This window comes from Oncorhynchus masou, chromosome 6 (assembly GCF_036934945.1).
Source record: "Oncorhynchus masou masou isolate Uvic2021 chromosome 6, UVic_Omas_1.1, whole genome shotgun sequence".
NCBI classification, from domain to species: Eukaryota; Metazoa; Chordata; class Actinopteri; order Salmoniformes; family Salmonidae; genus Oncorhynchus; species Oncorhynchus masou.
The window spans coordinates 39,848,537-39,865,176 of NC_088217.1; the positions used below are offsets into that span (position 1 = coordinate 39,848,537).

The following is a 16,640-nucleotide window of genomic DNA, read 5'->3' on the forward strand; positions in this document are numbered from 1 at the left end:
TGCTTGCCAGGCGTTGGTCTGTTTGTCCCAGAGGGATTGTCCTGTAGGATTCTCCCATCTCAGCCCAAGAGATGTTTTTCTCTGTACTCCCCTTTGTTTTTGGTGGGGAGCCCAGCTTGCAGGAGAAAACTTCTGACTGGAAGGTGGAAGGGTTGATTGATTGGTGCAGTTTTGGAGCCCAGGGGATCCAATCATGCAATCCGTTTGTATTGATTGCTGCTGTGTCTATTGAGAGAGCATTGTGAGTCTGCCAGTGACTGTGTGTACTGGCCTGGCACGCAGGGAGATTTGCTGCAGTCCAACCTGAGCTTGGTGCTGGAGATTTGTAGTGTCCAGATAACTAGAATGGAGGATATGTTGTTTATTATGGGCTTCTCTTATACTGTATTTAGAGGATTATTGTCTTTATCTAAAAACGTACATTGAATTATATTTTTGTGCCTGATTTCTTAGCAGCCATTAAATTTTAGATTGTACATCTAATGAGGATATTTTCTCTTGGGTGTTGAACTTGAAGGTTTATTAATTTTGTCTGTCAAGACTCAGGGTAGATGTGATAATAATGTACTGTGATGTATGGAGCAATTCAGATGTCTGATACAGCCTACTAATGAGGGCAGTGTTTTCTGTGTATTGATGAAAATGTGGCCTGTGGACAGAAGGGGGTAGGGGAAGGGAATTCAATTCTCTGTTTGGAAGTAGAAGCCTATCCGCCTGCATGCTTTTAATGAGCTCCAAAAAGATGTTGGTTTGAAAGTCATGCCAAAGTCAAATCTTTAGAGTCTGGTTTACTTGAAAACAAGCCAGAAAAATGCCACCACCAGTAACATCATTAACTAATCCTGGAGTAGGGACAGCATTACAAAGCCAAGCTAAAACCACAGTAATCCATAGGTATGTTTGGTCAAAACCATCCCTTTATTTCATATTCAAGCATACAGATGTAATTAACCAGACCCATGTCTGTCTTTCTCTCCTTCAGATCCGAGTGGATGGGCCTCCTGAGGGCGGGGGGCAGTATGAGACCCTGACCGTGATGACAGATGGCAGTCCTATCCTCCGAGACATGGCCTTCACTCTGGACCGCAACTTTCTCTACGTCATGTCTGACAGTCTGGTGAGGAATCTCCCATTTCCTGCTGTATCAAAAGCAAATGTTTATAGGTTAACAAGACCCTTTAACTGTGAACAGAATGATGTACGTACTGTATGAGTTCAAAGTTGTGATGCAAAGAAAAATATTAAATTTGAAGAAATTGATGATTAACAAACATTATTATGGCTCAGGGTAATGTGTATAATATACACTATATATACAAAAGTATGTGGACACCCTTCAAATTAGTGGATTCGACTATTTCAGCCACACCCATTGCTGACAGGTGTATAAAATCAAGCATACAGCCATGTAATCTCCATAGACAAACACTGGCAGTTGAATGGACTTACTGAAGAGTTCAGTGACTTTCAACATGGCACTATTATAGGATGCCACCTTTCCAACAAGTATGTTCGTCAAATTTCTGCCCTGCTAGAGCTTCCCCGGTAAACTGTAAGTGCTGTTATTGTGAAGGGAAAATGTCTAGGAGCAACAACGGCTCAGCCCCAAAGTGGCAGGCCACACAAGCTCACAGAACAGGACTGCTGAGTGCTGAAGCGTGTAGTGTGTAAACATTGTCTGTCCTCGGTTGCAACACTCACAATTTCCAAACTGCTTCTGGAAGTAACGTCAGCACAAGAACAAGCGTCGGCTGGAGTGGTGTAAAGCTCACAGCCATTTGACTCTGGAGCAGTGGAAATGCCTTCTCTAGAGTGATGAATCCCGCTTCACCATCTGTCAGTCTGACAGACCAATCTGGGTTTGGCGAATGCCAGGAGAACACTATCTGCCTGAATGCATAGTGCCATCTGTAAAGTTTGGTGGAAGAGGAATAATGGTCTGAGGATGTTTTTCATGGTTTGGGCTAGGCCCCTTTGTTCCAGTGAAGGTAAATCTTAACGCTTCAGCATACACTGACATTCTAGACAATTCTGTGCTCCCAACTTTGCGGCAACAGTTTGGGGAAGGCCCTTTCCTGTTTCAGCATGACAATGCCCCCGTGCAGAAAAGCAGGTCCATACAGAAATGGTTTGTCATGATCGGTGTGGAGGTACTTGACTAGTCTGCACAGAGTCATGACCTCAACCCCATCAAACACCTTTGGGGTGAATTGGAATGCCGACTGAGAGCCAGGCCTAATCACCCAACGTCAGGGCCCAACCTCACTAATGCAAGTCCCCGCAGCAATGTTCAAGTGGAAAACCTTCCCAGAAGAGTGGTGGCTGTTATAGCAGCAAAGGGGAGACCAACTCAATATTAATGCCCATGGTTTTGAGATGACGTTCAATGAGCGGGTGTCCACATACTTATGAGAATTACGAGAATTGAAAATAGTAAAGATGAATTTGATTTGAAATATTTGATCTTGTGCTCTCCTTCATACATTGTGATACTATTGTACATTTTTAATTATTCTCTGATTATATTATATTATACGTACACTCCATGTTGGGTTGTGTGTAAGATATGCAGGGCATGTTCAGACAGAATGACAGATGCTCTAATTACTCACCCATGTGCACTGACTAACATGTATCTCATACTACACACATCCCATAGAAACCACTAGACTAACATGTATCTCATACTACACACATCCCACAGAAAACCATTACAAGTCCATTCATCTACACACATCCCAAAGAAATGACTTGCCTTCGATGTATCTTCTAATCTACATGCTACACACATCACATTGAAAACCAGACATTTCATTGGTTTTGGGGATGTTTTTTTGGTGTTCTCCAGTTGGGCCAGCATCACAGCAGCTAGCAGAGCAGTTGTTGTTGGCAGATATCCTCTGGACTCTTTGGAGATAAGAGGGAACAGTGGTAATCACTTTCAACTCCCATCAAGTGATTTTTCTGGCACAGTCACATGGCGTTGTGTAATGGGATTAGATTTCAGGACGGCCAAAAGGCCTGCTATCACTGCTACACTCACTTGTCTCCCAACTGTTGGAATATATTTTTTAAACTAAACTGATGGACAAAGAGGCAGAGGGCGTTTGAACAACACAGGCGGCATAAATTAGTTTAATGTGTCTAGAAATAATCTCTAAACATTAAGTGAAGGAATAAATGAGGTTGTCTGTGAGAAATGAGGGAGAAACGGGCACAGGCATTGTACATAAGTGTGTCTTGATACAAATGAAGGAAGCACTTCCTAGAGTGTGATAGACTGGAAGAGACAGGACATCACTTATTGACGAGCCCTGGTTGTTCAAGGAGATACTCTTCCCATTCGGACTGTAGTATGAGAACATGGATGCATGTAACCAACCAAACCAGCCCATGGCCATGCACTCGCTCTCTCCTAATATTGGAATCATACAGTCTGCTTGTGGCTTTTGGCCCCTAGGGACCAGGAAAGGAGTAAAGCCTTCCTCCCTTTCTCTTATTCCAATCAGACCTTCCTAGAGCTTTACAGAGGAATTCCAGGAGGAGAGGGGCTTGCTGGGCTGCTCTCTCAGATTTCCTGCTTTCCCAGCCGATCCCAGAGTATGGGGATTTGGGGATTTCTCTGAGCCAAACAATAGAGAAATGATGTGAAATGAGGAGCGAGGCACAAACAGATTTGGCTGCGATCAGGCGACCCTCGCAGAATAACAATGAGCCTCTCTGTCTCCTGCCGAGCATGATGATGCAGAGTGGAGAGGAACAGAGTGTGTGTGTGTGTGTGTGTGTGTGTGTGTGTGTGTGTGTGTGTGTGTGTGTGTGTGTGTGTGTGTGTGTGTGTGTGTGTGTGTGTAAGTAGTCTAAGAATGTACTTTTTTTATCCTTCCAAGCAGCTTTATAATAGTGGATCTGTTTGATGTCCTCAGGTTGATTATTTGTTGAAACATCTATCTATCCCTGCTTTACCTTGAGAAGTATTGGGGTGGCAGGTTAGCCTAGTGGTTAGAGCGTTGAACCAGTAACCAGAAGGTTGCAAGGTCAAACCCCCAAGCTGACAAGGTACAAATCTGTCATTCTGCCCCTGAACAGGCAGTTAACCCACTGTCATTGAAAATAGGCCGTCATTGAAAATAAGAATTTGTTTACCTGACTTGCCAAGGTAAAAAAATTGTCCAAACATACACACTCTTCATTGAATTGTAATGGTCTGATGTAGCATGGGGTCAGAGGTTTAAAGCTGGTCCATAACAAGTGTTATTACAGTTATTTACTGAGACGTTTACTCAGAGAGAATACAACCTGCATTGCCTACAAGGCAATCTCTCTGCAAGTACTGTGAAATAATTGCTAAAAGTTTCACATCTGCTGCTTCACAAACTCCATTTCTGAGAGTACCATTGTTTAGGACACATTAGATAATGAATTCCCCTCTTATTCCCATTTTAGTCAGTATAATTAACCTGAAGGCAATAGCTATAACCCGGGTGAAATGTAACATAATCATACAGGCTACACATCGTACATAAACAGTATAGGCTGCCTGTAGTGCTTATAGAGCAGGGCTCTCCAACCCTGTTCCCGGGGTGCTAATGTCCTATAGGATTTTGCACCAACCCAATCTAGCGCACCTGATTCTAATAATTAGCTGGCTGATTAGCTGAATCAGGTTAGTTACTGGGGTTGGAGCGAAATCAACAGGAGGGTAGCTCTCCAGGAACAGGGTCGGAGAGCCCTGTTATAAAGGCAGCCATGACCCGTCTCGCCAAGGAACAAAGGCAGAGGAGGAAATACTTCGTATCTGGGCATTTTGTTGAGCGTGGTTTGGTTGGACTTTATGTGAGTTATTTGGACAGGAAGGGTTAAGTCTCTGTCCTGGCTTCTGTCCTGACCCGTCCTTGAACCTTTTGTTATCCCTGTCAAGGGGTCAGCAGCTGTGAACACAACAGGTCAGGGAGGAGAGCAACCTCTGTCTGTCCTCCCAGCAGATCGACTACTCACATAATAAGCTGATGGTTGATGGATAGGGTCAGTTGAAGAAAGATAACAATCTGAAGTATTCATCAAGTGACTGCCAATGATTTCAATGTGAAAATTAATTTGAGTTACATTTCTATAGATTTTCTAGGGCTGTACATTTGTAGGAGAATGTGGTCCTAAAAAAATCCTGCTGTCAATGTCATCTCATTGTGATTCACAGCTATGCCTTTATGCTCAGGTAAAATCCGATGGACAAATAAACTCCCATCATCTGAGCACCAGAGGCGCGCAGCACCAGAGGCACGCTGTTGGCACAGTGACACCAAGGCTCTGTCTGTCTGCTCCTTCCCATTCTCAGCTAGTTTAGAAGAGGCTGATCTGAGTTGGGTTGGTTTAGTCGATTACTCCTCCTGCATCAGATTTGCCCGTCCATCCCTTCTAAAATAATTTTCCTAATGGAATGCACTGTGTTCTGAACACTTAAAAAAATAAACACGGATTTTGCGGGAAGAGGCAGATAATCAGTTTTGCTAACACAGACCTGGGAGAGAACCCACTTACGCTATCAAGTGCAGGAGAGACGTTCTAATCCATAATTCACTCTTCATTTGTGACTGCTTACAACAATAAATTGCTTGCGTTGTCCGTCAAAGGGGAGAATAATAGCAAAGTATAAAATAGCAAAGAGCTTCAACCTGTTTGTGTATGCACTGGCTGCTGGCGCTGCCCACTCAACAGCAACGTCTGTCACAGCGACTAATGGGAGCGTATGCTTTGCCAGGCGTCCACACAGAGAGGAGGTGTGTGTGTGTGTGTGTGTGTGTGTGTGTGTGTGTGTGTGTGTGTGTGTGTGTGTGTGTGTGTGTGTGTGTGTGTGTGTGTGTGTGTGTGTGTGTGTGTGTGTGTGTGTAGGCTGATCTAGGCTGTGAGCTCACCCATGTAGATCAGGCTTATCTTTGCTGTGGCTTTACTCCTTTCTCAGCCTGTTTGCCAGAGCCACTTCCTCTGTTGAACACACCCACAATCAATCAGCTGAATCAATCTGATTTCATGGACTACCAGTCTTTTCTCAATTTCCTTAGATAATGTAAACCGTGTGTCATTGGTCAAGCCAACAGAAAATACACTATTTCAATGGATACATGACATTTATCACATACCACACACAATTAACCAGCTAAAAAAGTAATGAAGCAATTATATAGAGCAATATGTTTTACACTTATTCTAAATCATATGCTACTCATATCTATGTGTATGTGAATGCTGTAGCCCCCATGGCCTCTGTGCTGCATCTAAGCCTTCCTCTGTTGTGTTGTAGGTGACCAAGGTCCCAGTGGAGGCATGTGAGCAATACGGGACCTGCGGAGAGTGTCTGAGCTCTCAGGATCCTCATTGTGGCTGGTGTGTCTTGCAGAACATGTAAGTCCACTACCACACTATTCTTAAATGGCACAATGGCCATGGTTTAACACACCAATCACATAACTTACCAACAGCTGGAATTTAGATGGAAAAAAAGGAGTAAGAGTTTATAGAATCCCTTGAATAGAAAATGATGCTATTGAGCACACAGATACAGACAGACAAACTGTCACTGCTGGTATTGGGGGACAGAATGAGACAATGGGGACAGAGTACAGAAGGATTACAGGGAGTAGACAGGGTAACCCACTGGGCTGCTGCAGACTCTATAACAGTTTGGTCTTTGAGAGACTGGGCTTACATCTTAATTGTCTGACCGGCATGTTCGCTTACGTAATAGAACAGGACAGACCAGAAGGGATTCAGAAGATTAAAATCCATGCAGTGTTTCTGAAAATTTACTGAAACAGACCTCAGAAAGGATTTAATACGCAGTATTATATTGCATTTGCATTTAAGCAATCTCTACGATCATCATTATCTAAATTGCAGCTCTTGGAGTGTACTCTTATCATCCTACTTGACTAGCAAAACACAGAATAGATTTATCCTAATTATACTGAACAAAAATATAAATGCAACATGTAAAATCTCGGGCCCATGTGTCATGAGCTAAAATAAAAGATCCCAGAAATTGTCCACATGCACAAAAAGCTAATTTCTCAAAAATGTTGTGCACAAATTTGATTGCATCCCTGTCATTTGCTTAAGATCATTTTTCCACCTGACAGGTGTGGCATATCAATACGCTGATTAAACAGCATGATTATTACACAGGTGCACCTGGGGACAATAAAAGGCCACTCTAAAATGTGCAGTTTTGTCACACAACACAATGCCACAGATGTCTCAAGTTTTGAGGGAGCGTGCAATGTGCATGCTGACTGCAGGAATGTCCACCAGAGCTGTTGCCAGAGAATTGAATGTTCATTTCTCTACCATAAGCCACCTCCAACTTAGTTTTAGAGCATTTGGCAGTACGCCCAACCTGCCTCAAATTCGCAGACCACGTGTAACCATGCCAGCCCAGGACATCCACATCTGGCTTCTTCACCTGTGGAATCGTCTGAGACCAGCCACCCGGACAGCTGATGAAATTGTTGGTTTGCATAACCGAAGAAATTCTGCACAAACTGTCAGAAACTGTTAAATAAAATAAAATTTTATTGGTCACATACACATGGTTAGCAGATGTTAATGCAAGTGTAGCGAAATGCTTGTGTTTCTAGTTCCAACCATGCAGTAATATCTAATAAGTAATCTAACAATTTCACAACAACTACCTTATACACACAAATGTGAAGGGATGAATAAGAATATGTACAGTGGGGCAAAAAAGTATTTAGTCAGCCACCAATTGTGCAAGTTCTCCCAATTAAAAAGATGAGAGATGCCTGTAATTTTCATCATAGGTACACTTCAACTATGACAGACAAAATGAGAGAAAAAAAATTCAGAAAATCACATTGTAGGATTTTTAATGAATTTATTTGCAAATTATGGTGGAAAATAAGTATTTGGTCAATAACAAAAGTTTATCTCAATACTTTGTTATATACCCATTGTTGGCAGTGACAGAGGTAAAATGATTTCTGTAAGTCTTCACAAGGTTTTCACACACTGTTGCTGGTGTTTTGGCCCATTCCTCCATGCAGATCTCCTCTAGAGCAGTGATGTTTTGGGGCTGTTGCTTGGCAACACAGACTTTCAACTCCAACGATTTTCTATGGGGTTGAGATCTGGAGACTGGCTAGGCCACTCCAGGACCTTGATCATTGTCATGCGGAAAGACCCAGCCACATTTCATCTTCAATGCCCTTGCTGATGGAAGGAGGTTTTCACTCAAAATCTCATGATACATGGCCCCATTCATTCTTTCCTTTACACGGATCAGTCATCCTGGTCCCTTTGCAGAAAAACAGCCACAAAGCATGATGTTTCCACCCCCATGCTTCACAGTAGGTATGGTGTTCTTTGGATGCAACTCAGCATTCTTTGTCCTCCAAACACGACGAGTTGAGTTTTTACCAAAAAGTTATATTTTGGTTTCATCTGACCATATGACATTCTCCCAATCTTCTTCTGGATCATCCAAATGCTCTCTAGCAAACTTCAGACAGGCCTGGACATGTACTGGCTTAAGCAGGGGGACACGTCTGGCACTGCAGGATTTGAGTCCCTGGCAGCGTAGTGTGTTACTGATGATAGGCTTTGTTACTTTGGTCCCAGCTCTCTGCAGATCATTCACTAGGTCCCCCCGTGTGGTTCTGGGATTTTTGCTCACCGTTCTTGTGATCATTTTGACACCACGGAGTGAGATCATGCGTGGAGCCCCAGATCGAGGGAGATTATCATTGGTCTTGTATGTCTTCCATCTCCTAATAATTGCTCCCACAGTCGATTTCTTCAAACCAAACTGCTTACCAATTGCAGATTCAGTCTTCCCAGCCTGGTACAGGTCTACAAATGTGTTTCTGGTGTCCTTTGACAGCTCTTTGGTCTTGGCCATAGTGGAGTTTGGAGTGTGACTGTTTGAGGTTGTGGACAGGTGTCTTTTATACTGATAACAAGTTCAAACAGGTGCCACTAATAAAGGTAACGAGTGGAGGACAGAGGAGCCTCTTAAAGAACAAGTTACAGGTCTGTGAGAGCCAGAAATCTTGCTTGTTTGTAGGTGACCAAATACTTATTTTTCACCATAATTTGCAAATAAATTCATTAAAAATCCTACAATGTGATTTTCTGGATTTTTTTCTTCTCATTTTGTCTGTCATAGTTGAAATGTACCTTTGATGAAAATTACAGGCCTCTCATCTTTTTAAGTGGGAGAACTTGCACAATTGGTGGCTGACTAAATACTTTTTTGCCCCACTGTACATTTAAACATATGGATGAGCGATGGCATGCGGCACAGGGAAGATGCAGTAGATGGTATAGAGTACAGTATATACATATGAGATGAGTAATGTAGGGTATGTAAACATTATATAAAGTGGCATTGTTTAAATTGACTAGTGATACATTTATTACATCCAATTTTTAATTAATAAAGTGGCTAGAGATTTGAGTAAGTATGTTGGCAGCAGCCACTCAATGTTAGTGATGGCTGTTTAACAGTGATGGCCTTGAGATAGAAGCTGTTTTTCAGTCTCTCGGTCCCAGCTTCGATGCACCTGTACTGACCTCGCCTTCTGGATGATAGCGGGTTGAACAGGCATTGGCTTGGGTGGTTGATGTCTTTGAGGATCTTTTTGGCCTTTCTGTGACATCGGGTGCTGTAGGTGTCCTGGAGGGCAGGCAGTTTTCCCCCGGTGATGCGTTGTACAGATCACACTACCCTCTGGAGAGCCTTGTGGTTGAGGGCAGTTGCCGTACCAGGCGGTGATACAGCTCAGCAGGATGCTCTCGATTGTGTATCTGTAAATGTTCGTGAGGGTTTTAGGTCTACGCCGAGTAACTTAAAACTTTCCACCTTCTCCACTACTGTCCCGTCAATGTGGATAGCGGGTGCTCCCTCTGCTGTTTCCTGAAGTCCACGATCATCTCCTTTGTTTTGTTGACGTTGAGTGTGAGGTTATTTTCCTGACACCACACTCAAAGGGCCCTCACCTCCTCCCTGTAGGCCGTCTCGTCGTTGTTAGTAATCAAGCCTACCACTGTAGTGTCGTCTGCAAACTTGATGATTGAGTTGGAGGCGCGCATGACCACGCAGTCATGGGTGAACAGGGAGTACAGGAGAGGGCTGAGAACGCACCCTTGTGGGGCCCCAGTGTTGAGGATCAGCGGATTGGAGATCTTGTTTCCTACCCTCACTACCTGGGGGCGGCCCGTCAGAAAGTCCAGGACCCAGTTGCACAGGGCGGGGTCGAGACCCAGGGTCTTGAGCTTAATGACGAGTTTGGAGGGTGCAATGGTGTTAAATGCTGAGCTGTAATCGATGAACAGCATTCTTACATAAGTATTCCTCTTGCCCAGATGGGTTAGGGCAGTGTGCAGTGGGATTGCGATTGCGTCATCTGTGGACCAATTGGAGCGGTAAGCAAATTGGAGACGGTCTAGGGTGTCACGTAGGGTGGAGGTGATAAGATCCTTGACGAGTCTCTCAAAGCACTTCATGATGACGGAAGTGAGTGCTACGTGGCGATAGTCATTTAGCTCAGTTACAGGAACAATGGTGGCCCTTTTGAAGCATGTGGGAACAGTAGACTGGGATAGGGATTGATTGAGAGAAGCTGATGAGCTCAGGGAAGCTCATCTGCATGTTCATCGTCCTCACCAGAGTCTTGACCTGACTGACTGCAGTTCGGTATCATAACCGACTTCAGTGGCCAAATGCCCACCTTCGATGGCCACTGGCACGCTGTAGAACTGTGCTCTTCACAGATGTCCCAGTTCTTCCATGGCCTGCATATTCACCAGACATGTCACCCATTGAGCATGTTTGTTATCCTCTGGATTGATGTGTACGACAGCATGTTCCAGTTCCTGCCAATATCCAGCAACTTCCCACAGCCATTGAAGAGGAGTGGGACAACATTCCACAGGCCACAATCAATAGCCTGATCAACTCTATGCGAAGGAGATGTGTCGCGCTGCATGAGGCATTTGGTGGTCACACTAGATACTGAATGGTTTTCTGATCCACGCCCTTATATATATATTTTTAAGGTATCTTTAATCCCACACATGTGAAATCCATATTAGGCCCTCATTTATTTATTTCAATTGACTGATTTCCTTATACACTCTATAACTCCGTAAAATGTTGCATTTATATTTTTGTTTTGGTACTTTATTCGTCATTTGTTTACTTTAGTGCAGTTTCCACTCCAAGTCCCAGTATTATACCTGTATGCATGCTACTTCCATGAGCTGCTATTCACTATATAGCTTATACTGCCTGAATTAAATACTCAACTTGTCTCTCAAGAGTAAAACAGGGAGTTAGAAAATGCAACATGCAATCACTGTATATGCCCACCCAAAGCATGTGGAGGTAAAGCCCATGTGACCTACAGAAGAGTGTGTGTGGTGGGTTAATGTCTAAGGGGCTAGGACAGGAGAACAAACAGCTCTATCAGACATGACATGGAGGGGGAGATGAGATAAAAGGGAATGAAAGGGCGTCTGGGATGAAATGGCTGTCCAGAGGCACTTCAATTAATGAGAGGCCAAGAAGTTAGTGTCTATTCTCCCTGTGGGTACAGGCTGTATCAAGGAGACGGTAGGAACAACAACCATCCATTCTGCCTTCATTGTCTTGTAATTACAGTTGAGGTCTCTGTGCGCTTTGAAAGCTCTCATGAGATGTCACCCTCGACAACATCTGAGAGTTCATTAAGCACCGTCTCATCCCGCAGTGGGCATTTACAAATGTAAAAGAGAGACACGCTCTATTGTCAAATCCTCGTCAAGAGGAAGCGTGATCGCTGAGAGATGCAACCTTGAGATCCTCTCAATGTCTTAAATGCTTTTGCTTTGTGTTTGTGTGCATTTTCTAAATCTCCACGTCCCAAGCTATCACAATTTCTCATTTAAAGAGACTGATTATATAACCCCAACATAAAACACAATTTATCCCATCTTACAACAATCCAGAACAATCCAATCACACTGATTTGGGCTCACTTTCCTTAGTTGACCTCAATTGCTTTGACATTGCAGCAATGTTGTTAAGATGTCCCTTAACATTTTGAAAAATGTCCTGGTTCCCATCCATAGGTGTGCCAGAAGAGACCGGTGTCAGAGAGCAGAGGAGCCTTTCCGGTTCGCCACTGATATCGAACGTTGTGTGAATGTTATCGCTCACCCTGACAGCATCGCCGTGTCAGCACACAGTGTTCCCGTGAGTCAAATCTTAACCATTCGTTCTTTACTTCTGATCAAACTGATTCTTACATGTTTTGAGTTGATGGTGGTGACGTGCTCCTGAGTTTTTCATGACAGACCAGACAGTTCCAAACCAGTTATCCCTCTCTCCTCCTCTGCTATAGCTCCTATTGGAGGTGAGCAACGTGCCTGACCTCTCAGCTGGGATCAGCTGTGCCTTTGGAGAGCAGGCGGAGATGGAGGGTCATGTCAACGGCAACAGAGTCATGTGTCTGTCCCCGTCTGGCAAGGAGATCCCACACATACCTGAAGGACAAGGTGAGAAAAGATATAGCTCCAGTATAGAACCTATTTCTCTGTGTTCCTCAGTGATACAGATGTGACCTCTCTTTCAGAGGACCAACAGCCTGAATAAAGTTAAGCACTAAATAACCAAAAACCTGGAAATCCATAAATATACTCAAAATCAGATGTATCCCCCCCCCCCCCCATCTATCAGACTGGTTGAGTGTGGAGCTGCGTCTGAACTCTAAGGAGACAGGTCAAATGCTGGGCAGTACAGAGGTCAAGTTCTATAACTGCAGCATGCATCACACGTGAGTACAACACCCACCGGCGCACACATGATCTGATCCATTCAATAGATAGTAGAGTACAACCTCATTAAGGGCATTGATGTATGCAACCCCACTTAAGTACAGGCAGGTAGGTAACCTCTAAATTCAGGTCAACCTTAGGCAGTCAACCCCGCATTGTTAGCTTATTTGGTTCTTCTTAGTGTTTCTAGAATGGTTCCCTGAGGAACAGTGTACATCAGGGATCATCAACTAGATTATGCAGTTGATCATAGCGCACTGCGCTTTATTACAGGTGACAATTTTAGTACTCATCACTGAATTCGCTACCAGAAAGTTGGTTGGTCCTCTTTGATGTCATGTAGGTCGATACATTGCTACGTTATCATTTATAAAGCTATTTTACAAAAAGTCCCACTGTACCTACCATCATAACTAAACTTTAGACATACTAGTTACCACACCCGGTCTTAGGGATGGCTAACTATGGAAATTCCTTTGGTCTCTACTGAGTTAGGTAAATCAGCTTTAAGTTTTCTTGAAGCTTATTTGTGGAAAAAAACTGGATCTAACCAGAATAGAAAGAGGAGTGGGAGGACCCTGGCAGCGTCATTAAATAGCATCCCCACTCCTCTTTCTATTCTGGTTAGAGCCAGTTTGCGCTGTTCTGTGAAGGGAGTAGTACACATCATTGTACGAGATCTTCAGTTTCTTGACAATGTCTTGCATGGAATAGCCTTCATTTCTCAGAACAAGAATAGACTGGTGAGTTTCAGAAGAAAGTTCTTTGTTCCTGGCCATTTTGAGCCTGTAATCAAACCCACAAATGCTGATGCTCCAGATACTCAACTAGTCGAAAGAATGCCAGTTTTATTGCTTATTTAATCAGGACAATAGTTTTCAGCTGTGCTAACATAATTGCAAAAGGGTTTTCTAATGATCAATTAGCCTTTTAAAATGACAATCTTGGATTAACTAACATAACTTGCCATTGGAACACAGGAGTGATGATTGCTGATAATGGGCCTCTGGACGCCTATGTAGTTATTCCATACAAAATCAGCCATTTCCAGCTACAATTTCTAAGTGACTCCAAACTTTTGAACAGTAGTATATATACAAAAGTATATGGACATCCCTTCAAATGAGTAGATTCGGCAATGTCAGCCACACCCGTTGCTGACAGGTGTATCAAATCGAGCACACAGCCATGCAATCTCCATAGACAAACATTGACAGTAGGATGGCCTTAATGAAGAGCTCAGTGGCTTTCAACGTGGTATCGTCATAGGATGCCACCTTTCCAACAAGTCAGTCTGCCAAATTTCTGCCCTGCTAGAGTTGCCCCAATCAACTGTGTGCTGTTAATGTGAAGTGGAAACATCTAGGAGCAACAACGGCTCAGCCGCGAAGTAGTAGGCCACACAAGCTCACAGAACGGAACCACTGAGTGCAGAGGCATCTGTCCTTGGTTACAACACTCACTACTGAGTCCCAAACTTCCTCTGGAAGCAACGTCAGTACAAGAACTGTTCGTCGGGTGCTTCATTAAATGGGTTTCCATGCCCGAGCATCCGCACAGAAGCCTAAGATCACCATGCAAAATGTCAAGCGTCGGCTGGAGCGGTGTAAAGCTCGCCACCATTGGACTCTGGAGCAGTGACAATTCGTTCTCAGGAGTGATGAATCACACTTCACCATCTGGCAGTCCGACAGACTAATCTGGGTTTGGCGGATGCCAGGGGAATGCTACCTGCTTCAATGCATAGTGCGAGGAGGAATAATGATCTGGGGCTGTTTTTCATTGTTTGGGCAGGGGCCTTAGTTCCAGTGAATGGAAATATTAACACTACAGCGTACACTGATATTCTAGAGGACTCTGTGCTCCCAACTTTGTGGCAACAGTTTGGCGAAGGTGCTATCCTGTTTCAGCATGACAATGACCCTGTGCACAAAGGGAGGTCCATACAGAATCAGTTTGTCGAGATCGGTGTGGAAGAACTTGGCTGCCCTGCATAGAGCCCTGACCTCAACTCCATCGAAGACATTTGGAATTAATTGGAATGCCAACTGAGAGCCAGGCTTAATCACCCAACATCAGTGCCCGACCTCACTAATGCTCTTGTGGCTGAATGGAAGCAAGTCCCCGCAGCAATGTTCCAACATCTAGTGGAAAGCCTTCCCAGAAGAGTGGAGGTCTTTATACCACCAAAGGAGGGACCAACTCCAAATTGATGCCCATGATTTTGGAATGAGATGTTCAATGAGCAGGTGTCCACATACTTTTGGTGAAGTAGTGTAGCTCTCTGGCAGGTACATTCAGGTCAACTTTAACATATTACTATAATATAAATGCAGTACAAAGCCTCATCACATCCAATTCATCAGAATGAGGTGTCCATTAGCAGCTAGCGACCCTCTCTGGTCTATAGTGTGATTAATGTGTCAGTCTAAACAGCCTCCCCCTTCTCTCCCCTCCCTTTTTTGCCTCACACAGCACAGCAGCATCACATCAGCCTCCGTGATTAATTATCCTGTGTTTGAAACGGCCTGGCAGGCCAGTTCTATTAATACAGAGCTGTTACAGAACATACTGACTTACTGTTGCTCGTGGCCTTTCTGAAACACTGCTGTATTAACATTATGCGCTAGTGGTACAATGTTGAGGAAACTAACTATGCTCTCTTCATGCACTGCATCTTGGATGGATCATTAGAGACATACTAAGATCGTGTGTTTGGCCACAGAGTCTGGAAGCATTTGGATGTCTGTTGGCTGGTTGGTCATATGATGTCTGTAACGTGTCCATCTGTCCTTCCCTCTGTCTTTGCCCTGCAGGTGTCTGTCCTGTGTGAACAGTACCTTCCGCTGCCACTGGTGTAAATACCGCAACCTGTGTACTCACAACCCCTCCAGCTGCTCCTTTCAGGAGGGCCGGGTCAATGCCTCAGAGGTAGTGACATGGCTATGGATTAACAAACACTAGATTAACAATTTTGTCTCTATAATACACATTAACACATGTTTACATTAACCAGTGTTGAATCTATCTTTATAATTGAATGGACCTTGATAGAAGCTTTTTGATGTCTGACCTTTGACTCCTGGCGTACGTTCTACAGGACTGCCCCCAGCTGCTGCACTCTGGAGAGATCCTGATCCCAGCAGGGGAGGTGAGACCCATCACCTTGAGGGCCCGGAACCTTCCCCAACCCCAGTCTGGCCAGCGGGGTTACGAGTGTGTGCTCCACGTCCAGGGAAACAACCACCGCGTCACCGCCCTGCGCTTTAACAGCTCCAGTGTGCAGTGTCAGAACAGCTCGGTACGCACTGTGTGACCCTCTCTAACACTCCCGCCGGGACCAGCCTCAACCTGGCTGTGCATTATCCAGGACCATTATCTCTAGTGTAGTGAATTACATCTGAGGTAGTCTCTGAGCGTAATCTGAATCTGATCTCATCCCACTGAAATGATCTGTCATGCGGTGTCTCAATAAAATAAGAAGTAGGTTGTCTGCAGTGGAAGGACTAAAACAGACATCTAAATTATGTCTGAAACCTAACATGTCCGTGTCATTCAAACATACATCTAGGTCCTTGTAATAGGGACATAATAGGTTCCCTTGAGACTCAAGTTTCAGTGGAGACCAACTTCTCAGATAGTTGAGTGAGGAAGAGTGGCAGACAGGGCTACACAGACAACATGACATTTTAATGTATCTATACCTCACTCTCCTCTCTCACGTCCAATGAACAGCCTCTCTAGTCCCCGCAGAGTCCTGTCCCAATATGGGCAAGACCCAGGGGAGAGGAGCAGATAGTGATCATAGAAATGAC

General features: G+C 44.1%; 1 protein-coding gene across 1 annotated transcript in view; it reads left to right on the top strand.

Annotated features, from left to right (window-relative positions):
- The window catches only part of LOC135542050 (plexin-A2-like), a 59,304-nt gene that overhangs the window by 25,346 nt on the left and 17,318 nt on the right, over nt 1-16,640 (top strand). The window contains exons 4-10 of the mRNA XM_064968659.1: nt 983-1,117; nt 6,296-6,396; nt 12,121-12,244; nt 12,393-12,546; nt 12,728-12,824; nt 15,642-15,756; nt 15,926-16,126. Coding sequence (XP_064824731.1) covers nt 983-1,117; nt 6,296-6,396; nt 12,121-12,244; nt 12,393-12,546; nt 12,728-12,824; nt 15,642-15,756; nt 15,926-16,126 — 927 coding nt within the window. The remainder of the gene's footprint in view (nt 1-982; nt 1,118-6,295; nt 6,397-12,120; nt 12,245-12,392; nt 12,547-12,727; nt 12,825-15,641; nt 15,757-15,925; nt 16,127-16,640) is intronic.